Source organism: Podarcis raffonei, chromosome 16 (genome assembly GCF_027172205.1).
Source record: "Podarcis raffonei isolate rPodRaf1 chromosome 16, rPodRaf1.pri, whole genome shotgun sequence".
In the NCBI taxonomy this organism is placed as follows: Eukaryota; Metazoa; Chordata; class Lepidosauria; order Squamata; family Lacertidae; genus Podarcis; species Podarcis raffonei.
The window spans coordinates 1,257,711-1,284,590 of NC_070617.1; the positions used below are offsets into that span (position 1 = coordinate 1,257,711).

Genomic DNA, 26,880 nt, shown 5'->3' on the forward strand with positions numbered 1-26,880 from the left:
AATGGAACAGACTTCCACAAGAGGTGGTGGGCTCTCCTTCCTTGGAGGGTTTTAAGCAGAGATTGGATGGCCATCTGTCATTGAGGCTTCAGCTGAGATTCCTGCATCTCAGGGGGTTGGACTGGTTGACGCTTGGGGTCCCTTCCAAGTCTAAGATTATATGATTCTATGCCCAGTTTCCTTCTGTTTGGACAGGTTCCTCCACCTTTTACTCACACTAAGAAAACTACACAACCCTCTTAATGTAGGCACTCATGACACTCTTGACAATTTTGGTCAACATACACTCTAAATGAGATGTTTATTGAAACCCGTTCCTCTCATTCTGAGCTAACTTCTTTTAAAGAAAATATTCCTGTTGTTGTTGGGGCATCAGCTTATAGACACTATAAGCCATCCTCCTCAAAGTCATTTACAAGTGGTTTGACTACAATCTGCTTTGCAGTAGACTTCAAAGGAATGAGTGTATGTGGAGGAAAGGCAGAGAGAAGGGAGGTTCTTCTGGCTTTGGGGTTCTAGGGTTCTTGAGATGGTGCTGCTGTAATTCCCCAAGGTGATCAGCCCCTCTCCTTCTAACACACCTCAAATAATTCTCCTCTCTACAAATGAAACACAAATCATTTTAAACCTACACACCTCTCATGCACATCCTTGGATAGTAATGAATGCAAATTTCAGTTAATTCTTCTTCCCATTACACCGTTCTAGCTTTACACTTCATCAAATTACTGCTGGAAAGAGTAGAAAAGTGAATTATGGGGGAGGTGAGAGGAAAGCCTCTGTGCTCCAGTACTCAGATCCTACCTGTGGAATCTTGAAAAGACCCAAGATATCTGCCATGCAGGAAGAGGTATCAGAACTAAGTCCTCCAATTACTCCTATTACATTTTCCTGGGTGCCACATTTGTAGTTAGGGACAAACTGGTGTGATTTAAAGAGCAGGTCCAAAGTGGTGCGGTAAGTCCTCCTTGAATCAGTATAGCTGTCATAGATGTGGAACCCGAGGGTGACATTGGGCAAGATCCTGGGATTCTCATTGATCTCATCAACAGCAAACACCAGAGCAAGGATGTGCTGGTAGAACTTGGTCACCATGCTGCAGATAAAGGGACTTGCTGTTTCATGGTGGAATCAAGGCTTATGCTTCAAAAGATTGTCTCATGGTCTTATAGCAACAACAACCTATATCTCACTTTCCCCCCAAGGAGCTCAAAATCCCTTCTCCAGTTAATCCCTACAACAGCCCAGGGATGTAGATTAGGCTGAGAGGCAGGCACTGACCCAAGGTCACTCATTGGAGATTCAAACCTTGGTCTCCCATGTCCCAGTCAGACACTCACCACTACACCACACTGGCTCTCGGTGGCTTTAGACTTGTGCTTCCACCACAATTTCTGTGAAATGAACTAGCCTAGCTTGGATGCACTAAGTCCCTGCCAATGAGTGAAGTAAGAACTTTGGGCTGAGGGCCTCACACATATTCCTATCAAATGCTGTGCAGGATGAAACCAGCATCTCCTCTATTCAGGAAAGCCAGTTGTGGAGCTTGCAGCAGCTTCTCTCCTGGGGGGCTGAGACTTTCTGAGACTGTCTTCTTTCTTCTCCATGATATGTGATATTTTCATTCCCCTTCCTGTACTTTGGGCTGGTATAGAAGAATAAGAAGGCTAAAAAGCATTTAACAGGGTAGGATGGACTGTACTGAGAGGTATTTAGTGGGTGAAGGAGACAGAAGGGATTGGGACAGGTAAGAACAGTCCCCTTCTCCCTCCCTCCCTCCCTCCATTGACTTTTCCTTTCCTTCTCTCCCACTCCCACACATACCAGTCACTCATTCTGAAACCTCCCAATCACTGCCCAATCCTATGCATGTTTACTCATACATAAGTCCCACTAATTACAGCAAAGCTTATCCTCAGATAATGTATATAGGATTGCAGCCGTACTCTTGAGGGATGGGGGGGCATTCTCTTGCTATGTCTCTTCTATCAAATTTCATTTTGCTGCAGAGAATAATTAATAGATTGACCATTGGTTTGACTCAATTTAAGGCAGCTTTCTATTACCCTCTTTCTTGAAACGTACATAAGATGTGGCCCTCAGACTCCAATTTGTCATCTCCCAAACTACAAGATTATGTTGACAAATATTTTTGAATGGGTGCGATGGAAAGCTTCCTCACAGTCCCCTATTGGTGCGATGGAAAGCTTCCTCACAGTCCCCTTCTAAAATGGGCAGACTGAGCACCTATGCACCAGAGCCAGAATAGAGAGCAAATAGATAATATAAGGCTAATATTTCCAGTACAAGCACAGCCTAATTACACATATGTTGGACAATGTCCTTTTCTCAACCTTTAATATTTCTTTTAAAAACCAAGTTAAAAAAACAATTATTCATGCCGATATACAGACCTTCTAAATTAAAAATGAAAACTTTTGCTTACACTGGGGACTTAATCAGGGAGTGTTGAGAAGGGTATTGGTTGAAGGAAACTATGGAGAACACAGGATTTGACAGCTGAGACACTATCCCACTGATGAGGAAATCACCCGACTGGTGCCACTCGTGTGGAACATCTTCAGGATTATTTCTGGTGCACTTAACAGCATGCACATAGCACACCATGTTCGGAAGCAGCAGAAGCAGAAGCAGCAGCATCCCAATACATGTGCAAATTCCTCTCTCTATACGTATAAAACAAGCCACTGCCCTGATTAAAAGATGATTTAAATTGCTGAAGACTCTGGGAATGTAATTCTCACATGGACTTATTACCTTTGCCTAACCATTAAGCTCAGCTGTTTTTCAGAAGTGTGTCTTGAATTCTAATTGACAACACAATATTCAGACTTGTCCTATACATGTGGGTGAGTGGAGGAATTATCCAAATGATAGAGACCTGCCTCTCTCTTCCCCCTAATCTTAGCTGTCTGTGGAACATTGGGTTTCCTTATCATCATTTCAGTCTTTTTATCAATACCTTTTTTTATTCACTTCTAAAAGGCTACTGGCACTCTGGGCAGATTATAGACATTTTGATAATTGCAGAGTAGATAATGATTTCTGCAGTGTTTTTGGATGCTGTTATGCATCAACAGGAGCAAAACTCCTGCCAGAAAAATATTTGTCAGATCATGGAATTTTACCTAAACGATCACCTAGTCCAACTCTGCCACACGGTCCTGCAAAACTGGTTATCCATCATCTGCTTAGAAACTTTTAATGAAGGGGGTTCTACTAGCATGCAAGACCACCTGTCCCCTTATGAAACAGCTCACACTATTCCAAAGATTTGCTCTCTAAGGTCTCAGAACTTCACAATTCAGCAGATCTGCCTGATCCCTTCTAGCTGCACCAGCATGACAGAGAAGGGGGATTTAGGCTGAGCTACAATGACTCCCAATATCGAATCTTTTAGGAGGCAGAGCTTGCTTGGGATAAAAATGTCAGTGCTACAATTCGTCTTCCCTTCCCCTTAGGACAAAACATTAAACATAAATATAAAAATACTAATTCTTAGTGATGAATACCCTATGTGAGAAAAATAATAATAAAATAATTCATTTTTAATCACTTATTTGCAAAAATTAATGCTTTCTCTGCTAATTCAATCCTACATTCTGTGCCCCCTGCAATATTGAATGAACAACCTATGCTGTGCAGTACTTCTTCATGGGTTTTGGGAACAGGGAGACTATACCAAACTATGTCCGATGTAGGGAGAATGGGCTTGGACCCAATGCTAGCCCTACTAGACTTATTTTAGATGGTGAATATGATCAACATAGGTTCATTGTTTTCAATGGAGTCACTCCGAATCGAACTTAGTTGGGTACAACCCATAGGGAATGCAACTCCCCTTCAGATATCAAACAGATATCTGAGCCGTTCTATGCATGGCATTCTTCTTGATGTATATGGGAAACTCTCCACCAGCACTGTTTCACTAGGGCCACAAATGAAAATGAATAAAAAAGGGCAGAGAGGTCTCATCAGGGTTAGGAAGGGTGTTGCGTAGAGAAAAATCCCTCATGGTCTGCAAGTGTCATAATGGGCTCAATGAAAGCCAATAAGCTGAAAACTGACAAGACAGAAGTGCTGTGGTTTGCTTGTTCCTATGTCCAGGAATGAGATAGGCAGCCTGTTCTGGAAAAGATCTCACTCATTCTGATGGACTGGGTTTCTACTCCAGAGGTACTACGTGATTTGATCTTGTCTCGGCAAGTGTGCATTGGGCTGCATGGTGTAATAACTTATGGAATTTAGCTTCTGCTGAAAAAAATCAACACACACACACAGACATAAACAGCATGTTTCTAGGGGAATGAAGGACCCACCATGTTTCTATATCATCTGGTGGGATTTTATTTCCTATGCTTCCGAATTTGATCTGTGTTCACCATCCTTGTCAGCTTGGGGAATATGGATGTCGTGATTTATATTGGTGTGCCACCATTTCTTTTTCCTGTTATTTATTGCTTGTTTGGTGTACGATATAATTTTGCATTTTTGGATTGTTTATAATGTCAATAAATAAAAAGGAGAATAGAGCGGGTGTCCTGGGAAGCCCTGGGAGAGTAATTTGGGTGGGGGGCAGAAACCAAAGGAGACATCTAAGCAGCCCCTCCACCTGAGGCAGTTCCCTAAGCCTGCCTAGTGAAAGAGCCAGGCCTCAGCAGAAAAGCAGAAAAAACCAAAAGTAGCTGTTTCATAAGGCCAAAACATAACACAAAAATCCTGAATATAATTTGATTCCTTCACATCCTCCTGCCTTGATTTATACTTCTTTCATAATCCTAGGTAGAATAATGACAACCTAAAGGAAACCACAAATATCAATATTATTAAGTACTTTTTGCTGTTCAACTCAGGTATTGCAACAATCAGGTAGGATTTGGGGTCAAAGAATCATTTTTGCCATAAAATCATTATTCTCTGCTATCATTGAATTAAGTAGCTTTCATAAAGGATCTCTTCTGCTATTTATAGTTTTCTTTGTATTAGCTGCTCTATGTTGTTCAACCCAGGTCTCACCAAATGTAGCATTTTGGTGGAAAGAATAATCCAGCACTGGAAGCCAAGATGGAGAGCTGCCATGTATTTTCCTCATGTTCTCAGGTATGTAGGAACAAAGGATAGCCAAAAACCGCAAAAGACCAGCATGGTAAAGTTGATGGACCTGGCTCCCTTAAAAGCATGATCTTAGTGGCAGCTTCCTGCACCTATTTCCATTAACATGTTCTGAAGAGGAACATTCCATAAAATATTTATTTACATATTCATTATTTTTTGAAAGTAGCTTACAAAGATTCTCAGAGTAAGAACCTCAATCACGCCTGGTATCAGAAAAACAAGGAATGAGAGATCCAGATGGTACCAGCAGTATTTTGATGGCACTCATGCACTCATCTCTGGCCTTGTTTAGTGTCCTTGTTGAGGACCTAGCAATGGCATCTGAGGCGAGGCATTAGGGCTGAATAACTGGATCTCAGTTTATGATGGAAGAGTGGTATGCCCTGAAGAAAAAGTGTGTGCTGAACAGCTCGTGATGGATGTCATTCTTTCCTTGGTAGGCAGCAGGCAGGTCGGTATCAAAACTGTAACATTAGTGAACACTTAATAAAATAAGCATATACATTTTGGGATGAAAATTCCAGCCTACTAAACCATTTTAGATTTTGCTAGGGAAATATAATCAAATGTTAAATTTTTACTTTCTTTTTAGCTGCTCCTTCTTGTTCAGTTCAGGTCTCAAGATAATTATATAACATTTAGGGGAAAAGATACAGCTCAGTATCCCAGCACTGGAGGCCAAGATGGAGAAGATCTCCACAGCCACCAGGTTTTCCCCTTTGGTGCTTAGATAAGTTGGAACAAAAGACACCCAAACACTGCAAAACACCAACATGCTGAAAGTGATGAATTTGGCTTCGTTGAAAACGTCCGGCAGCTTCCGAGCAAAGAAAGCCACAATGAAGCTGACAAGAGCCAGCAGTCCCATGTAACCAAGAACATAGTAGAACATGTTGGCCGAGCCTTCATTGCATTCCACGATGATTTCTTCGGGCAGAGAGTGCATGTCCCGATCTGGGAAAGGAGGGTCGCTACATAGCCAGACTATACAAATACTTGCTTGGATAAAGGAGCAGCCAAGAACGATAGAGATGGAAAATCTTTTCCCCACCCATTTCCTCATTTTGGATCCTGGCTTGGTGGCCATGAAAGCCAGAACCACAGTGAGGGTTTTGGCCAAGACAGAAGAAATGGCTACTGAGAAGATGATCCCGAAAGCAGTTTGTCTCACAGTGCAGGTCCATGTCTGAGGCTGGCCAATGAAAAGCAAGGAGCAGAGGAAGCAGAGCAGGAGGGAGACGAGCAGCGTGTAGGTGAGATTCCGGTTGTTGGCTTTGACAATGGGAGTGTTCCGGTTTTTGATGATGATTCCAAGCACCAAGGCTGTGGTTGCAGACAGAGCCAGAGCCAAAAGAGCCAAGCCGATGCCAAAAGTTTCTCCATAAGACAGGAAGTTTTCTCTTTTGGGAAGGCATTGGCTTTTCTCTTTGTTAGGATACTGATTTTCTTGGCAGTGTAAGCAATCACCTATATCTTGAAGGGGGAATAAATATATCAGGCTTCCAGATACATAGTTTTGGGTCTTGCTGAGGTACAATTATTTATGGTAAAGGATCAGGAAACTTTGAATGCTGTTGTACTACGTTTCAATGCAATTTACAGTATACGAAATACAAAACATTATCTTTTCCAGAAAACCTTTAGACTATTAACCTGTTTTGTCTTTAAAGTAAGAAGAAGAGTTTGGATTTGATATCCTGCTTTATCACTACACTAAAGAGTCTCGAAGCAGCTAACAGTCTTCTTTCCCTCCTTTCCCTTCCTCCCCCACAACAAACACTCTGTGAGGTGAGTGGGGCTGAGAGACTTCAAAGAAGTGTGACTAGCCCAAGGTCACCCAGCAGCTACATGTGGAGGAGCAGGGAATCAAACCCGGTTCACCAGATTACGAGTCCACCACTCTTAACCACTACACCACGCTGGCTCTCTAAGTTATTTTTTGAGTACTTAGGTTTCTTTCCAGTGGTTAATTAAATCAGACTTAACATCCAGTAGCTAAAGTCTGATACACACTGTTTAGATGATAAGCTCCATAAACCTCAAAGGGTTTATCTGTATTTACACATGCATATGATTAAAGTTTTGGTGTGTCTCTCGCATTCTTTTTGCTGTGTTTCCAGCACTCAAGTGACCACTCTGGGCACAAGCTTGGGCTCCTCAGACAGGTAAACCCTTTCAAGGAATCTGGATGGAGAAATATTATTTATCAAAACTATGTTTTGCAGTAGAAGGGGACCTAAGAAAGGAAGTTTCCTTGAACAATATAGAAAGCATTTCCTAGAAAGCAAAGCAAAAGGTTGCCCAGAAAGACAGCTTAACATCAACAGAAGACTAATGCTGTTGGTATAATCTAGTCAACACACCTGTATGGTTATAAAAAGCACATTACTCTTGAACTGACAGTGCTAAATCTTTGGTGATTAAGTAAGCTGTGGTAGCAATCCCTGAAGTTTATGGGCATGGGCGTAAGCAGAATAGATGTTTATTAGGTAAAGGTAAAGGACCCCTGACCATTAGGTCAAGTCGTGACCGACTCTGGGGTTGCGGTGCTCATCTCACTTTATTGGCCGAGGGAGCCGGCGCACAGCTTCCAGGTCATGTGGCCAGCATGACTAAGCCACTTCTGGCGGACCAGAGCAGCGCACGGAAACGCTGATTACCTTCCCGCTGGAGCGATACCTATTTATCTACTTGCACTGGCATGCTTTTGAACTGCTAGGTTGGCAGGAGCAGGGACCGAGCAACGGGAGCTCACCCCGTGCAGGGATTCAAACCGCCAACCTTCTGATCAGCAAGTCCTAGGCTATGTGGTTTAACCCCCCGTGCCACCCGTGTCCCTAAGATGTTTATTAGCTGTTCATAAATCAGGGTGTTTGTCAGCTCCTTCTTGCACAGCAACCACAACAGAGCATTATGCTTTCTGAGATGTACATATCTCCCTTTTGACATAGCCAACTCCATCACAGGTATTCAGAACATGTTGTTTCCTACCTGTCTGGTTTGAAACCTTCCCTTCTGGACACGGAGCACAATCATAGCAACAAAACGGTTCCCCTTCTTTCCTTTGTCTGCTGTAACCTGGATGGCAGGGGTCATTACACAAGGCCAGGGGAACCACCTAACCAAGAAAAAGAAGGCATTGCATGTATTCTGCTGTGCTCTCAGTTGCTCTTTGACTTTTCATCAACAGGGGGCTCTACTGAAATAAGGCATAAGATGTTTGTTTCAGATGCAAGTTGGTGGTGCCAATCACCAAGATCTGTGCATATTAAAGCCAAGACACAAATGTCCTGAACTTCTGCTAGTGAGTGGATAAAGGAAAGAAGGTACGCAAGCCCATGGATCCCTTGATATATGTTTCCTCTTTTAGAATATTTTTGTCAAGATGAGAAACTGCAGGGTGTTGAACCCTGGGAACCAGAATCACTACAGTGACAAACTCATCTAACAGGATGTAAATGATTATAAAACAAATCCGACAAATATCTCCCAATGGACAACAGAAGTTGCAATTGGGTGCTACCTGGTTAAAACTTTGGTGCCATGTAATGATCTTCTCATTAATGCAGAAATCTTTGCCCAGTGGAGCTTGGGGATCCATTTCCCCAACTTTCACTCTTAAGAAGGACTTATTGTGGAAAGTCACCCAGTTGATGATATCAAATCCACCTTCTAGCTCATGGTTCTCATTAAAAAACGCAGTGTCCCCAGCGCTGTTGTTAAAGAAGATATTCTTCAGGAAAGGTTGAAGCTGCAGAGGAACAGGAGATTAGGAGGAAACAGAGAACACACAACAAAGATTCTGTTTTCTCATGCTGGGATAAACTCACAGTATTTCTTGAAACTTCTCTGGCTAGTGAAGGGAAATTCCTTAGCCATGTGGTTTTTACTTGTTTCTCAAGGAGAACACCAGTAATGGCAAGTTGTTGCCACTATAACCCCATTTTCCTTCCTTCCTGGGACTTTGGAAAGGGAACAGCAAAGACACCTCCACAAAGCCACTGTCTTGATGAATCTACCAAAGAAGACAGTACTACCACCAGTTTCACAAATTACTTTAAAAAAGAAGTTTATGAAGTTTAAACTGACACTCTCACATCCCCACAGACAGACATACACTTCCATTTATCTCATAACTTCATGTATGAGAGACCGAGAAAGTGCTGCCACAGGCTGAAGGAGATCATAGAACACAAAAAGACTGTAAACAGGATGCATATATTTGGGAGAAGAAAAGGCCAAGGAGTAAACCCTACACAAATCCAGGGTAGAGTCAATAAGATGGTTGGGTGGCACCTTGAATGTCTCCTTCCAGAATTTTGTGCAGCCAAGTTGGTGCCATATTGCTCTGCTTTCCTTTGGAAATCAGTATCAGTGAGGTCAAGGGTGGGTCTTGTTGATGGAGCAGCCCAGGACCTCCAGACACACTGCCCAGGCTTGCACCCTGTGGAGGTCACCGCGATGCTGCTAATGCCACAGTTTGACTTAACCCTGGAGGCACACTAATAATAATAATAATAATAATTTTTTATTTATACCCCGCCCTCCCCAGCCAAGGCCGGGCTCAGGGCGGCTAACAAGCAATAATAAAAACAAGCTGAATGATTACAACTTAAAACAAAATTAAAATACAACATTAAAATATTGAAACATTAAAATATTAAAATGCCTCATTAAAATGCCTCATCGCAGGAGGAGAAGGAAAAGAAAAAAGAAAGAGAGGGAGGGAGGGAGGGAGGGAATCAAATTGGCTCCAAGCCAAAGGCCAGGCAGAACAACTCTATCTTACAGGCCCTGCAGAAAGAAATCAGATCCTGCAGGGCCCTGGTCTCATGAGGCAGAGCGTTCCACCAGGTCGGAGCCAGTGTTGAAAAGGCCCTGGCTCTGGTTGAGGCTAATCTGACTTCCTTAGGGCCTGGGACCACTAGGGTGTTGCTATTTATGGACCTTGAGGCTCTCCGTGGGGCATACCAGGAGAGGCGCTCCCGTAGGTATGAAGGTCCTAGGCCATGAAGGGCTTTAAAGGTCAAAAGCAGCACCTTAAATCTGACCCTGTACTCCACCGGGAGCCAGTGCAGCTTGAAAAGCACTGGGTGAATATGCTCCCGTGGCAGAGACCCCGTGAGGAGCCTCGCTGCAGCATTCTGCACCCGCTGGAGTTTCTGGGACAGCTTCAAGGGCAGCCCCGCGTAGAGCGAATTACAGTAGTCAAGCCTGGAGGTGACCGTCACATGGATCACTCCAATGTTTCTCAACACAGATGGATTTCAACAATTGCCAGAGGAACCTTTATGCTAGTTGACAATTTAAAAGCACTAGCAGAAGACAGAGAATTAGTCTGGCATTTCCTGGCTGCTGCCTATAATGGGGGGGCGGGGCTCCAGTCATGGAATGATAGCCTATTCAGTTGAGAATTGATCTGTTTTTCATGCTAGACCTTACCTGAAAATGTTGTGGCGCATGAGATCCCACATAGTTTCCAAGCATCCCCTGTCCATTTTTTGTTCTGGATACACACATGGCATGCAAAGCATGTGCCACAGCATAGACAGCATTGTAGACGCTGTAGCTTTGGCTGGTCATTTGCATTTCAAAAAAAATCCCAGGAAGACTCTCCAGTTTCTCTTCACCTGTGCAGGTTTGGTCCAAATCCACATCTAGAAACTTACAGCCAAAGGCCTGTTCCCAGAAGAGCCTGAGAAAGTCATCAGCATCAGAGTGAGGATTGAGGTTCAGGAGAAAATTGTGGAACCCCTCAGCCTCATTGGAATGAATGGCAAAGGATAAGGCACCATGGAAGCTTTGAATATCCAGATCTCTGTGAAATGTTTCCGTAGAGAAATCCCAATCAGCGGTGAAAACCCACACCTTGTTTATAGGCCTCAAATTGAGCATCCCACCTACCATTAGCAACCACTGCAGACATGTCCTGGTGTTAGTGTCTGCAGTTACAACAAATACAACCACATTTGTTTCGCTTAGGGACCTGGCCTTATTCTGAAAGTCATTAAACATCTGAGAAGGATCAAGAAAGTCATTGGGGTTTGGCATTCTTTCAGCGACAGCTATACACATGTCATTTAGGGACAGCTGGTGTGTCAACTTTTTCACAAATGTTTCACCTTGATCATCATCTGTGACAAGGATTCCAACCCACTTCCACTGGAAAAACAGAAGAAGCTGGACAATCCCAGTGTATTGATGTCCTTCACTGGGGGCCATTTGGTATAAGGAAGAAATGTGGTCTTTGTCACTCACCACTGGATTAAATGAAGAATAGGTGACCTAGAGAAGAGAAGAGGGTTCTTTTAAATCACCAGGTATCTTTGAATAATCAAACATATTATTAAGTACATCAGGCTGCAGCAACAGGAGAGACAGAGACCTGGGCTATTCCCGTAGTTCATTTGACAGGTCAGAACCACCTTTGCAACTGGGGTATGGTAAGGACTCCAAGATCTCCTGCAATGATTTTGCCCTGAGATTATATATTAAGTCTGAATCATATGCAATAGCTGTGGAATCTTAATTCCGTCCACACTCTTCTTACCTGGAGAATCTTATAAAGGCCCAAGATGGAGGCCATGTGGAAAGAAGTCTCAGGGCCAAGGCCCCCAATGACAGCAATCAGGTTCTTCTCAACACCACACTTGTAGTTGGGGACAGTCCTCTTCTGGCGAAACAGAAGATTCAAAGTATTCTGATAAGTCATCCTTGCATTGAGGTAGCTGTCATAGATCTGGAACCCCAAAGTGATATTGGGTAAAATCTTGGGGTTCTGATTGACCTCCTTCACAGCAAAGACTAAGGAAAGGACATGCTGGTAGTATTTGGGTACTGTGCTGAAACAAGAGAAAGATGATGAACGTGATGGACTCACCTGCTGTTGCTGGAGTATCTGGTGCAGCATAATCCACACACAAGACAGGTATACTTAGTCTAGGAGGAGAAAAGTACCCTAAAGGTAGTCAAAAACAAAGAGAACTGAAATTGTTGCAGCAAGACTATGTCAAGGTCGCTATAGGAAACAAATCACAAGTTCCACCAAAAACAGAATGGGAAGCAAAAATGCATAAGGACATAGCTTTATATATTCCACAAGTTATTTAAGAATGAAGGAGGTCAAGTTTTATTAAACTCAATAATATTTCTAACACACACACTTTCCTAAGAAGCCATGCCCCTAAACGTTTCAATTACCACTTTTAAGAATATGCTTCTATTTGAAACTGTGATGAGCATCAGGTAAGAATTCAAAAGTAGAACACAGGATAAATCAAATACATTATTATCATGGAAAGGTAAAAAGCACTGAAGATCTTGGAATGTCTTGAATCTGGCATGGAGAAAGCAGGTGGGGGAATATCCTCTATCTCAACAGACAATAATTTGGGGACATTTTATGAATCTGAATTTTTGAAGATGTTGGAAATTCAGAAGAAGATGTTTCTTCACACAGCACATACATAAACTATGGAGGTGGTGATGGTAATGGACCCGGATGGCTTCAAAAGTGGATTAGAGATATTTATGGCAGAGAAGGTTGTCAGTGAATGCTAAGCACAATGGCATTTCCATTCTCACAAGAAAAATAATAATACGAATTTCAAGGATGTCTGTGTTTCAGAAGGTTTGGATTACATAGGGTTGCCTTTAAAAGGTAATTGAATCCATTTTCTTCCCCCCTTTCTTCTTGCAGCCAGTCCAGGGAGTGGTTCCGCTTGTCATTTACTCTGACTCTATCTACTCCCACCCCCCCACACTCCCTTCAGCCCCACAAGTCCCATTGGGAACCTTCCAGCACTGTTCAGACGGCTTTCTGAACATCCCTGTTGCCCTTGTTACCTGATTGTGATGATTATTATAACTTAGGGCTCCCCCCTCACTTCAGAGATATATAAAAAAAATCATGTTCTTACACATATTCCTCAACAAGCATTTCCCGTGGGTTCTCCTTGAAGCTTAGTGGCATGAAGGATGGTGCTTGCAGCTGTGAAGTGATACAACCGATGATGAAGTGCCCTGGCTGATAATACTGGTGTTGGATGTGAATGGGGTCAGTCACACAATACAAGGCAGCAGGTACCCAAAACAGAGGGAACACTATGAGTAGCAGCAACAAGAACAACACTAACATTTTGTGATGAAAACCTTCTTCTCTTAACTCTAAATCACCATGTTCTATCTAGGCTCATTACCACCATCCACTGTCAGACTATTTTAGCACCTATTGCTGCCCCAGCTCTGATCTCTAGGTAGAACAGTTCTCATTGGCACTGGGGTTGCATTTTATAAGGATTCTGAATTTTCTTTATGGTCTATGGACTTCAAAATGCCATGTGGATATTGCCAAAGGAAGAGTGAATCACAGTGAATTGAGATAATTGTGTGTTTCACAGTCCCTGGAGCATTGCACTCTTTGTGACACCACCTGCAGTGAACAAAACATGTTTTCTCCCTCTTGACAAGAACCTTCTCTGTTCCATTGTGGATCAGGCAAAAACTTTGGGCTCAGGAAGGTCTGGATGGATGTAGAAATAGCAATGGGTTAACTGGCCCATGGAGTGGAAACTTACACAAATTGCAGGATTCCCCCAAAATAGACCAGAGGCAATTAATATTTCATCCAGCAGAGCTTTACTGCTACTGAAGGCAAATGAGCTTAGTGGTCACAAATACAATACAGTCAGGATTGGGGCAGTCCATAAGAATTCCAGTTGCAGAAGACTTAATTTAAATTTACAATAAATTAAAATAAGACTAAACCTCAACCCTATATACAGAACACTGCACCTGAAGAGATAGAAAGAGAAGGTGAAACCCAGGCTCCTTCTGATCTCTTATTATAGTCAGCATGACCGTGACAGAAGAAATAACAGAACAAGTCTAAGCCAGCTGTACTTAGTTTCTCTGAAGGAATAACCCAAACATCCCAAATCTTCTGCTTGCTTCTTTCACACAGAGAAGCTCCCAGAAACCTCTTGAATTAATTAGAATAGGAAATATCTCTACACATCAGATCAATACTTTCCGTACCAAGAAATGCAATCTGACAGTCAGGTCCAGATATATATATATATATATATATATATATATATATATATATATATATTCAAAATTTTTATTGATTTTTACAATATTAACGACAAACAAAAACACAAAACAACAAAATAACAAACATAAATCATAACCTTATTAAAAATAACAGTTATTAACTTTGTAAAGCGACTTCCTCATTTCCCCTTAGTTGAATTTCATTGCAAATCCTTATAACGGTTTTCCAAAACCCAATTTTTATACACTTTAAATTGAACATTAACATCTTTAAATCTTCTCCTTATAGTATTAAACACATTATTTTATCAGTTAACATAAATACAATCCTAAGCCCATTAAATATCTGGAAGCTATTTCCGATTAGTTTAGCTTAACACATTTAACTAAATAATCATTAAATTTATTCCATTCCTCGTGGTATTCCTCCTCCTTCTGGTCTCGGACTCTTCCGGTTAGGTTGGCTAGCTCCAAAAAGTCCATCATCTTCATCTGCCATTCTTCTACTGTTGGTATTTCTTGGATTTTCCACTTTTTAGCTAACAAAATACGAGCCACAGTTGTGGCATACAAAAATAGTTTAACATCTTTCTTGGGCATTTCCAAACCTGTTATTCCAAGAAGAAAGGCCTCTGGTTTCTTTATAAATGTATATTTCAACATTTTTTTCAATTCATTATAAATCTTTCCCCAGAAGTCTTTCACCTTGGGGCAGATCCACCACATATGAAAGAATGTTCCTTCCTTCTCTTTACATTTCCAACATATATTATCACAATTGTGATACATCTTTGCTAATTTTACAGGAGTCAAATACCATCTATACATCATCTTCATAATATTTTCCTTTAACAAAGTACATGCAGTGAACTTGACCCCTTTCTTCCACAATCTTTCCCAGTCTTCAAACATTATATTATGTCCTAAATCTCTTGCCCAATCTATCATCACAGATTTAACTTGTTCATCTTTAGTATGCCACTCCAGCAAAAGCTTGTACATTTTAGATAATTTTTACCTTCAGTATCCAACAACTCCGTCTCCAACTTAGATTTTTCCAAGGCAAAACCATTTCTCTTATCCAATTTATACAATTCATTAATCTGGTGGTAATGTAGCCAATTTAGCTTATCTTTAATTTGCTCAAATGGTTTTAATTTATAACCTTCCTCCTCCTCTATTAATAAATCATAATATCTCAACCATTTGGTATCCATATTTAATTTTTTCTGGGCCTTTGCCTCCATTGGTGAAAGCCGTCCGGGCGTCTTTCTTTCTAAAAGGTCTTTGTATTTTATCCAAACATTATACAATGATTTCCTAATTATATGCTTTTTAAATGCTTTATGGGCTTTTACCTTATCATACCACAAATATGCATGCCAACCAAACACATTATCGAATCCCTCCAAGTCTAATAAGTCTGTATCTTCTAATTTTATCCAGTCTTTAATCCAACAAAGTGCAGCAACTTCAAAATAAATTTTTAAACCTGGCACAGAGAATCCCCCTCTTTCTTTGGAATCCGTTAGTAATTTATATTTAATTCTGGGTTTTCTCCCCTGACAGTCAGGTCCAGATAAAATAGTGTCTTGAATAGCAAGGGAGTAAGAGCTCTCTCCCAAATACCTAGGACAGCCAGCCCCAGTTAGGGAGCACAATACTGTATTAGGGCACAATGCTGAGCATCCTCTTTCCTGCTCCCAAACTCGACTCCCAAGAGCCATCCAGTCTAACCACCTGTGGTTAATACTAATACTAATACTGTAAAGTCTCATTCATATCGTTGTAATGCTGGTCTTGATAATTTTAGTGCACATAACGCTGCCATGTACAGAAACCAAACATTTCTTTTTCAGATATAATAATAATAATAATAATAATAATAATAATAATAATAATAATAATAATTTATTATTTATACCCCGCCCATCTGGCTGGGCCTCCCCAGCCACTCTGGGCGGCTTCCAAAAAAATATTAAAATACCATAATGCATCAAACATTAGAAGCTTCCCTAAACAGGGCTGCCTTCAGATGTCTTCTAAAAGTCTGGTAGTTGTTTTTCTCTTTGACATCTGGTAGGAGGGCATTCCACAGGGCGGGTGCCACCATCGAGAAGGCCCTCTGCCTGGTTCCCTGTAGCTTTGCTTCTCGCAATGAGGGAACCACCAGAAGGCCCTCGGCGCTGGACCTCAGTGTCCAGGCAGAACGATGGGGGTGGAGACGCTCCTTCAGGTATACTGGACCGAGGCTGTTTAGGGCTTTAAAGGTCAGCACCAACACTTTGAATTGTGCTGGGAAACGTACTGGGAGCCAATGTAGGTCTTTCAAGACCGGTGTTATATGGTCTCGGCGGCCGCCCCCAGTCACCAGTCTAGCTGCCGCATTCTGGATTAGTTGTAGTTTCTGAGTCACCTTCAAAGGTAGCCCCACGTAGAGTGCATTGCAGTAGTCCAAGCGGGAGATAACCAGAGCATGCAACACTCTGGCGAGACAGTCCGCAGGCAGATAGGGTCTCAGCCTACGTACCAGATGGAGCTGGTAAACAGCTGCCCTGGACACAGATTTGACCTGTGCCTCCATGGACAGCTGTGAGTCCAAAATGACTCCCAGGCTGCGCACTTGGTCCTTCAGGGGCACAGTTACCCCATTCAGGACGAGGGAATCCTCCACACCTGCCCGCCTCCTGTCCCCCAAAAACAGTACGACAGTTTGGACGACAAAAACAGTATGGACGACTGCTTTCTATGTCCACAAGATCATTACCCAGACCTAGAACAGGATTTGTGCATTCCAAAATGCATCAGTTTCTTGTCTTATACAGAGCCTTTGGGGATCAGTCTGGCCACTTTGGCTCTTTCGTTTTCCTTCATCACAGCTTTGGTGCTTTGCACCTTCATTAAGCACCAGGACACTCTCATCGTCAAAGCCAACAATTAATGCTCTCATTGCGTGATTCAGCAGGATGGTGGATCTATCGATATGCTCGGTAGATGCACATCTTGATTATTCTCCAGACTGCAAATCTAGTGAATTAACTACATGTTACTGGTGCCTGCTACTATGGGTTGTATCCAACATTAGTCATACTCAGAGTAGACCCATTGAATTCATGTACCTAAATTAGTTATTGCATTAATGTAAATGGGTCTGCTCTAAGCATTACTAACTTTGGATGCAACCCAATGTGTTTCTTACTAGGATATTTAACTCTTAGCTAACCATACTGTTTACTCAATGGCCACTGAAGTTTTCACCTGGATTTCCAAAAGTATTTCTTTCTTTAAAACCTTCTAAATATGAGACCTTTTATGTAGACTTTGCAAAGAAGTCATTTGTGGTTGATTAGTCTTATCCCAGGCTCACTTGTTTTCTGGTGGGCTTTTCAGTTGCTCTTGGTCATTACAAGCTGATGCCTCTCTTGCTGTCCACGTGATGAAGACCACAGAAGACCTGCCGAGATCAGATAAACATGTTGTCCTCATTGTCTCATAGAATCTGTGATTCTAAATAGGCAATTATTGTTCTTCCTAACTATCAAATTAAACATGATGACTTCTACTTTCCCACAAAGTCCCAAGAGAGCTTCAGCACTAATCGCCAGCCAAACCATGCACAGAAGAAGGAAGTATGCTGTCAATAAACCTTGTATCATTCCATGCTGTGGCTAGAGACAGTCAGGGCTCTTGACACTTTGATCATTGATACTTTATCTTCTGCAGTTTGAGCTGTGCCTCTACCTACTGTGTGTCCATTCAAGCCATGCTTGAAGATAATGAGTATGAATGGGTGTGGAGAAGAATTTTTTTCTTGCAAGTTAGTGGCATTTCTAGTATTAGTACTAGTGTTTTTGCCTCAGGTAGTGTGCAAGATTCCAGATGTCAAATGTGGCACCAGTGACCCTCTTCCTATTCTTCATAAGTTCCACCATCCAGGAGATCTCACCATTGCTGGCATCGTGTCTATGATGTACATATTTTCCACTCCAATAATGTTCATAGAATGTCCCTCCATGGACCTCTTTGATGGAACTTTGTAAGATTTTTAAACTTTCCATTATACGGATCACCAACGGGGTATGCATGCACCCCCAGAGATCTTCCCTGGTGCCCACAGTGTTCCCCCCTTGCTTCACTGAAATTTTTCTTGAAAGACGCCTTGTATTATAACTGATAGAATAGGTTGCCCTGTGTGTTTGGTATGTGTTTGAAGTTTGCAAATGGGACTATGGCTCTCCAAAGCTTGGGCTGCCTGATATATTAAATAGCCTGTCCTATGAATCCGATGGTGCTTTGTGGGCTTTCCATGAGTATCTTGTTGGCCACTATGTGAGAGAGCACTGGAAAAGATGGATCTTAGGTTACAGCCCCTAAAAACTGGGATTACCATCAAAGGAGTGATCCAACTAATGGTGTTGCAGGGACCTCCAGTGGTGATCTTAACTTCCACTTGCCTCTGATTGTCTTGGACACAAAATATTGAAATAATTTGCATTCAACACACCAATTCACAGAAAAATTATATATAGATGTAGAAATAGAACTTCTAAATGGTTTACAAGGATATAAGATAGAACAAAGTTCACTATTGTAGCCATCAAAACTAGGCCACTGTTCTTAAATGGAAGGTGAGGTATGGATAAAAATGGTTCATTTTTAATTATTTCTGATAGTTCAGGGATTCTGCTCACTCTCATTTTGTAAGGTGCAATTGGTGTGCATGTATACGTTTTTAGAAATGAGACATTGTCAAATTCTGGATGTGCCAGTGCCATTCTGAAAACCAAAGCTAAGAAATTCAAATCTCCCAAATATGTGAAAAAACTTCCTATGAGAAATTTGCACCCTAGTACTTACCAACTTCTCTCAAAATAGTATTGGGTGATGGAGCCCATGTGACAAAAGGCCAACTGTGCATGACAACATTTCTTCATTCTTGGGATGGAAACAATTTGTAAATCCTCCAATTCTGAAGGAAACGCACTGTGACACAACATAAAACTCTCATTTCAGGTTCATGATACAAATCTACCAGCATGTTCTGGCACTGATATTTGCTGTAAAGGAGATCAATGAAAATCCCAAGATTTTGCCTAATCTCACCCTCGGCTTCCATATCTACAATAGTTATTTCAATCCAAGATGGACCTACCAGGCCGCACTGGAGCTCTTCTCCACCCAGGGCAGATTCATCCCTAACTACAAATGTGATAATGTCAACAATCCAGTAGCTGTCATAGGGGGGCCGACCTCTGTAGTGTGCCTCCACATGGTGGACACCCTGTGCATCTACAAGATTCCACAGGTAATACATGTATGTGGAGCTGAAGAATTTATGAGAGCATCAGCCACATCCCTTGGTTTCAGATACTGATATGTACATTGAAGATAGGAATTGATTCCATATCTTCCATACCATATTTAATAGTGGAGGATTTGACAGGTTGTCCCTTTAAATGTATTAAGGCGTGAGCCTTTACTGAGAGAATACAGTGGTTGGGGCATTTGGGGGGTTGTTGGGGGGTGTGTGTGTGTGTGTGTTATAGTGCTTTGCGGAGACATGTTGATGCACTTGTGGCCATGCTTATGGTTGCGCTAGTGTACCAGTATCTGGTCTTATCTGCAAGATATGCCCTTAGATCCCAATGTACTTTCTGTCTACCTCGCTATAAGACCTGCTATAGGATTAGCCAATGTGGTGTCTTCCACTTATGAAAAACATGTAGGTTATGGGTGATAGGCAATTAAGTCAGACAAAGGATCACCTCTGTGTATGACTTATGCTATATGTCAGAAACATTTAACATACCATCGGCAACTAATCAAAGGCAGCTCCAAAAAAGATACCTTTAACATGATCTGGTCTCCCTTTTTCTCTTTTATTGAAGAAGAACAGTGTATTTTAAAGCCACCATCATCACTGAGGTTTCTGTGGAGGGGATATATTCCTTGGAATTGAATGGTATTGTAACTGTATTGTAACTTTTGAATAATTCTTTTGTTTTTTTAAAAAAGAAAGAAACATTTACGGTAAGTTAACTAAGATCAGATATTTTTTAAATTCAGAAGGCCGTGTTTCCTTAAAATGAACACATTCATTAGATCAGGGTCAGCCAAAATGTTTACCCTCCAAAAATTGTGGACTACAATTCTCATAGTCTCTGACCATTGGCCATGTTGACTGGGACTTATGTGAACTGGAGTCCAAAACACCTCCTGAGCAGCATGGCATCTACTCCTGAATTACACTGACATCATGTGAGATGTCTGTGAAACTGACTGACTACTCCACTGTGCTGTTCCATGAGGGCATCTATTCTGTCCTCCATTCTGGAGAAGCTGCCATATATGTTTCCTCTGGTGCAATTGTGTTCTCTATATCATTTTCCTAACCTTAATTTCCCCCCATATTATTTAGTTCATCTATGGCGTTGCTCCAGTGATAAATAAGAAAAGTCAGACTGTCCTCTACCACCAGATGTTTCCGGATGTGGATCATCAGTATAAAGGGATTCTTCAGTTACTGCTTCATTTCAGGTGGACTTGGATTGGGGTGGTATCTGCACATGATGACAACGGAGAAAAATTCATACATACAGTGGTTCCCATGTTTGCTCAGAGAGACATCTGCTTTGATTTCATGATATCAATGCCTCAATTTACTCACTCCAGTGACTTTGATAAGAAAATTGATGAGTTGATTAAAACATGCAATGTTATCCGGAATAGCACTGTTAATGCAATGATTGTTCATGGTGAAATTGATACCATGTTAAGTCTGAGAATGCTGCCCGTCTACACTGACTGGGGGAGATCAACAAATGACAAAGGTAAAATCTGGATTATGACATCCCAGATGGGTTTCACATCAGTTTCCTTTCAAAGAAATTGGGACATAGATTTCCTTCATGGCGCTATCTCCGTTGCAGTTCACTCAAAGGAGGTAATAGGATTCCAGAAATTTCTTCAGATGATAAAACCTTCTTTAGGAAACCAATATGACTTTATCAGAGAGTTTTGGGGAGACGCATTTGAATGTTCTTTCCTCAATCCCATGATAGACGTAGAAAATGGAAAAATCTGCACTGGAAGGGAGAAACTGGAGACTCTTCCTGCCTCTGTTTTTGAAATGAGCATGACAGGCCACAGCTACAGTGTTTACACTGCTGTCTTTGCTGCGGCACATGCATTGCATGCCATGCATTCATCAAGGTTCAAGCACAGAGCAATGGTGGATGAAGGAAGAATGAAGATTCTGAGTCAACAGCTGTGGAAGGTAATGTTCTGAGCACACTAAGAATGTAGGAACGTAAGAGCATAGAATCATAGAATTATAGAGTTGGTAGAGACCTGAAGAGTCATCTAGTCTAACACCCAGGAATCTCAGCTAAAGCATCCATGACAGATGGCCATCCAACCTCTGCTTAAAAATCTCCAAGGAAGGAGAGTCCACAACTTCCCAAGGGAGACCATTCCACAACCGAACAGCCCTTGCTGTCAGAAAGTTCTTCCTGATGTTTAGTCGGAATCTCCTTTCATGTAACTTGTATTCATTGGTTCAGGTCCTACCCTCCAGAAAAGGAGAAAACAACCTTGCTCCATTTTCCATTAGACAGCCCTTAAGATACTTGAAGATGGCCATCAATCTCCTCTTTTTCAGGCTAAACATCCCCAACTCCCTCCATCTGGGGCAACTCCCTCAATCTGGCAGGAGAAAACAAGCTTGCTGCATCTTCCATGTGACAGTCCTTCAATTATTTGAAGATGACTATCATATCTGCTCCCAGTCTCTTTTCCAGGCTAGACATGTCTAGCTCCTTCAACCGTTCCTCATAAGGGTTGGTTTAGAGACCCTTGATCGCTCTGCTCCTGTCTCTTCCATCTGTTGATGGGCGAAGGGCAGGAATCATTCTATGCATGTCTAGTTGACAAATCTTCTGTTTCTAAATCTTAATGTAAATTTGAATTTGGGTGGATCCAGCTTTAGTCATTCTTAGGGCAAACTTTTCGTTAGATAGATTCATTGAAACCCCCATGATTTCCTCATGAATTGCTATTTCCTTCCTTCCCAATTTAGCTCAACCACTTTGTAAGAAGCATCTCATTTAATACTAGTGCTGGAGGGAAAGTATCTTTCAATGAAAATGGTGAGGTAGAGGCTGGATTTGATATTATGAATTGGCTCACGTTCCCAAACCAGTCTTTCTGCAGAGTCAAAGTTGGAAGCATAGACCCCATGGCTCCTCAAGAAGAAGTGCTCACTATTTCTGAGGAAGCCATTGTGTGGCCCAACAGGTTTAACCAGGTAAGGTCCATTCGTGTATTGGGGGCTATCCATTAGTCCCATCTTCAATTTTTCACCATTCAGATACTGGCATAGCTCTGCTCATCTATAGCTTTAGTGTACACATGCGGACATGGGTGCAGAGGTTTCTTTGCTGTGTCAGTTGGGTGATTTCACCCATCCAAAACCTTCTTTTCATCAAATAAAATATTCTCCTTGGAAAACTTTAACATTTAAAGAATTTGTAGACATTTGTCCTGAAAGGTTGTAATCAAGGATTAAATTGAACATACTTCTAAACATCACCCAGAAATGTAGAAGTATAAACACAAAAAAATGAATAAAAATAGGCTTAAAAGAATAAGCAAACTATAACCAAGCAAAAACAACCAATTTCATCGGCGGGACAGGAAATTATAGTAACCTGCATTTCAATGTGTTCCAAAATATGAGATGGTGCATAGAGTTCCCATTTTTTATCATATGGACAAGTGTTACCAGTAGCAGAAAAGGTTCTATGAAGCCTCTGCATTCTAAATTCCAGATGTATTGCTATTTTGGAAACCTAACATAAACTCAACGCATTTCCACATGGATACCAGTATAACGAGATGAGATATAAATGTTGGAGTTCAATAATGCTTACACATTTATTAAAGAGTCAAAGGTGTTTGCATTGAAGATCTGATTTTATTAAACTGCCTCAACCTCAGCTCCAAAGTGAGTGTTAACCACCTGGCATGAGGCAATAGACACACGACCCCCATCATACCCCATAGGAATAATCCAACCCACACTCTGAGCCCTACAAGAGTTGTTCCAGTTATTGCTGGTTCCTCATGACCCTCACATTAAAATATGTGCTTAGAGAAGACTGGCCAAATCTCCAACCCCAAAGATGGTTCGCCTTTCATGGGTTAGGGGGTAACACTGCAGAATTTCACCATCTAGTAAACATCCTCCTCTTTCATCTGTGGACAGGCACAGCCTCTTTCTCTTTGTAATGACAATTGCCCCTTGGGTTATCGTAAGGCAAAGAAGGAAGGGATGCCATTTTGCTGCTATGATTGCCTTCCATGTCCAGAAGGGAAGATTTCCAACCAAACAGGTAAGGAAGTCATGTACAGAGTCTATGGACACTAATGGGGTCACTAACCATCAATTGGAAAGGTTATGTAGAATTTAAGGATGGTTAGAATCAAAGAGTTAGAAGGGCCATCCAGTCTAACCACTTGTGGTCAATAATAATAATAATAATAATAATAATAATAATAATAATAATGTTTGTTTCTTTGTTTCTACCCCAGCCACTTTGGGTGGCTCCTAATAGAATATAACATCACGATAAAACATCAAACATTAAAAACTTCCCTAACAAGGTTGCCTTCAGGTGTCTTCTTAAAGTCAGATAGTCATTTATTTCCTTGACAACTGAGGGGAGGGCGTTCCACAGGGCAGGCGCCACTATCAAGAAGGCCCTCTGCCTGGTTAATGATATGGGAGCAGCATCTTACATAAATATTATTAGGAATCACTTGTCATTATGTAGATAAAGATAGGAATCACAGTACCACATGTGTCAATCATTATGTGGGGAGGGGGTGGGGACATGATCCACACACAAAAGGAAGCTAGAAAGGTCTGCTTTGTGAATGCTACGTTTTTCAGAACTTCAAAATCCCTTTAAAAATACCTGCACAGGCAAACTCCCAGAAAAGACCGATAAGGACAGAATATGCTAAGTGCTGTTGGAATACAAACTGACATGTTGGGAGGAGTGGAATGAAAACAGGATAAGAGAGGGAGTGGAAGGGTATCCTGTACTTTCAGGAGGTGTGTTCTTTTCCCCTAAGAAAGAGAGAGATTATAACAGAAATGAAAAGGAAGAGAATGACGGCTGAAAGAATATAAGCTAAAACAGAAAGAAAAATAGAAATATTCTGCATACTTCTAACTGATAATATCTTTGAAGAGAAGCCACCCTGGGTCATAGGACTCAGCTTCTAAAATGGAGGTGGGCATAAAGACCCAGGTGGCCCATGGAACATCCCATAGTTTGGCATCTTACAAATTGCTTGAGGAGACCACTTAGTTCTTTGCCAGATTTGAACCTGCAAAGTCTCATTCATATTATTGTAATGCTGTCTTGATAATTTTAGTGCAATGCACATAACGCTGTCATGTACAGAAACCAAACTTTTCTTTTTCAGATATGGATGACTGCTTTCCATGTCCACAAGATCATTATGCAAACCTAGAACAGGATTCCTGCATTCCAAAATTCATCAGTTTCTTGTCTTATACAGAAGTTTTGGGGATCAGTCTGGCCACTTTGGCTCTTTCATTTTCCTTCATCACAGCTTTGGTGCTTTGCATCTTCATTAAGCACCGGGACACTCCCATAGTCAAAGCCAACAACCGGAGCCTCACATTCTCCCTCCTCATTTCCATCTCCCTCTCCTTCCTTTGCTCACTGCTCTTCATCGGCCAGCCTGACAAGGTGACCTGTCTCCTTCGACAAACTGCTTTTGGCATCATCTTTTCAGTGGCAGTTTCTTGCGTGCTGGCCAAGACAACCATCGTGGTTCTTGCTTTCACGGTCACCAAACCCACAAGGAAATGGGTGGGGAAAAGACAGACTCTCTCCATTGTTTCTTCCTGCTCTTTTATTCAAGCCACTCTTTGTGGTGTGTGGCTGACAACTTCTCCCCCATTCCCAGACTTAGACATGCACTCAATGACTAAAGAAATCCTTCTGGAATGTAATGATGGCTCAGTCACCATGTTCTACTGTGTCTTAGGCTACATGGGTGTACTAGCTATTGTCAGCTTCACTGTAGCTTTCTTAGCCAGGAAGTTGCCTGACAGTTTTAATGAAGCCAAATTCATCACCTTCAGCATGCTGATCTTTTGTAGTGTCTGGCTGTCCTTTGTTCCCACCTATCTGAGCACAAAAGGGAAATACATGGTGGCTGTGGAGATCTTCTCCATCTTAGCTTCCAGTGCAGGCTTACTGGGGTGTATATTCTTCCCAAAATGCTACATTATTGTGGTGAGGCCTGAACTGAACAGCAAGCAGCAGCTGAGAAGAAGAAAGCATTGACACATCTAATATTCTGTGGCCCTCATCCCTTGGTCAGGAGGAAACAGTGGGACTTCACATAGCTGCAAGAAACATGTTTGAGTGCATTTATTTGGGAGTCATCACATCACATTTTAACTTTAAAGGATGTCTGCATTGCTGTTGCATGAGTTGTGGCCACATTGAAAATGTGTTGTGCTAAATAGATGAGTATTTAACAAGGAGACCTGTGTGGCAAGAGAATAAAATTGAGCAAACTGCAGTGCTGAAAGATCTTCTGTCATTTTAATACAGTAATTATTTTCTCCCCCATATGTTTGCATTTGTTAAACTCCGCAATCAGGAATAAATGTATATACACACTGAAGTGTTTTCTCTCTCTCTGCTTCTATGATACAAACTGATTGGGTCTGTGATATTCTTTCTAGGGAGAGTGGGGAATTTGATTTGGTTTACGCTGAAAGCCCAGTGCACCTAATTTGCACTCTCCTGAAGTCTCAGGTAGTGTCAGAGGCTAGAAGTGCCTTTCACCAGCTGTAATTGGTTCAATAACTTATAATGGCAATGGCACCCACCTGAGAGGTGCTGGAACTGAGTTCCAGCTGTAAAAAAACAACAACCCTGGTTGTGAGAATAAAACATGGGGAAGGTACACAGAACACATATGCTACCAGGAATTCCTGGGGAAAAGGTGGGCTATCAAAGCAACAAGTATATAAATCGGTCAGGTGCTTGGATGACTTTTTCCATATTCTAGTTAACTGCATGACTGTGGACCTGGATAGCTCAGTTGGTTAGAGTGTGGCACTGATAATGCCAAGGTTGCAGGAATGACCCCCATATGGGACAGCTGCATATTCCTGCCTTGCAGTGGGTTGGACTAGATGATCCTCAGGGTCTCTTCCAACAGTTCTATGAGTCTATGGTTCACATTTTGATTTTGAAGTATTGTAGGTATAAAAAAGTGAGTCAGATGGTAGCTTTTAATGCCACATAAAAATACAGATCTTGTAAATCATGCTTTCCTTTAATGCTATTTCCCTCTCCTTAAGGTCTCATTTTTAAGGTGTTTTTCTTTTGCTCACTCTTTTGAAACCTATACAAGTATAGGCTTCTGCATCTCTAGCTGTGAGAGTGAGCAGGACGTAACAGAACTGAGATGTGCTAGAGAACAAATCAGTCCATTTAACATCCATATCACAAGCAGTCTGGAGATTACAGCCACCGCACTGAAATTTGTCTGTGAGCTCCATTGCACATGTGTATCTGTTGTCTCTATTGGTTTTCATTTCTTCTCAGAAGTTGCACATTCCTTCTACTTTTG

General features: G+C 41.6%; 2 protein-coding genes across 2 annotated transcripts; one reads left to right on the forward strand and one right to left on the reverse strand.

The window, feature by feature from the left end:
- Positions 1 to 5,713: 5,713 nt before the first annotated feature.
- Positions 5,714 to 17,676, reverse strand: LOC128404238 (vomeronasal type-2 receptor 26-like). Its single transcript, XM_053369731.1, has 6 exons — positions 17,558 to 17,676; positions 11,687 to 11,978; positions 10,579 to 11,421; positions 8,660 to 8,887; positions 8,128 to 8,254; positions 5,714 to 6,609 (listed from the first exon to the last, which is right to left on the reverse strand). The coding sequence occupies exons 1-6, from the start codon at positions 17,674 to 17,676 to the stop codon at positions 5,714 to 5,716; spliced, it is 2,505 nt and encodes an 834-aa protein (XP_053225706.1).
- Positions 17,677 to 17,966: 290 nt separating this feature from the next.
- LOC128404239 (vomeronasal type-2 receptor 26-like) lies at positions 17,967 to 25,577 on the forward strand. The gene is made up of 6 exons (XM_053369732.1): positions 17,967 to 18,226; positions 19,204 to 19,495; positions 20,609 to 21,466; positions 22,268 to 22,495; positions 23,456 to 23,582; positions 24,685 to 25,577. The coding sequence occupies exons 1-6, from the start codon at positions 17,967 to 17,969 to the stop codon at positions 25,575 to 25,577; spliced, it is 2,658 nt and encodes an 885-aa protein (XP_053225707.1).
- Positions 25,578 to 26,880: the final 1,303 nt, after the last annotated feature.

Coding starts and splice junctions, on each gene's coding strand:
- LOC128404238 (XM_053369731.1), bottom strand. CDS start 17,676: ATGAGGACAACATGTTTATCTGATCTCGGCAGGTCTTCTGTGGTCTTC. Junction 11,979..17,557: donor AAAAGCCCACCAGAAAACAA/GTGAGCCTGGGA, acceptor CTCTTGTTTCAG/CACAGTACCCAAATACTACC. Junction 8,888..10,578: donor ATGCGCCACAACATTTTCAG/GTAAGGTCTAGC, acceptor GTTCCTCTGCAG/CTTCAACCTTTCCTGAAGAA.
- LOC128404239 (XM_053369732.1), top strand. CDS start 17,967: ATGAGTATGAATGGGTGTGGAGAAGAATTTTTTTCTTGCAAGTTAGTG. Junction 22,496..23,455: donor GGCCCAACAGGTTTAACCAG/GTAAGGTCCATT, acceptor ATCTGTGGACAG/GCACAGCCTCTTTCTCTTTG. Junction 23,583..24,684: donor GAAGATTTCCAACCAAACAG/GTAAGGAAGTCA, acceptor TTTCTTTTTCAG/ATATGGATGACTGCTTTCCA.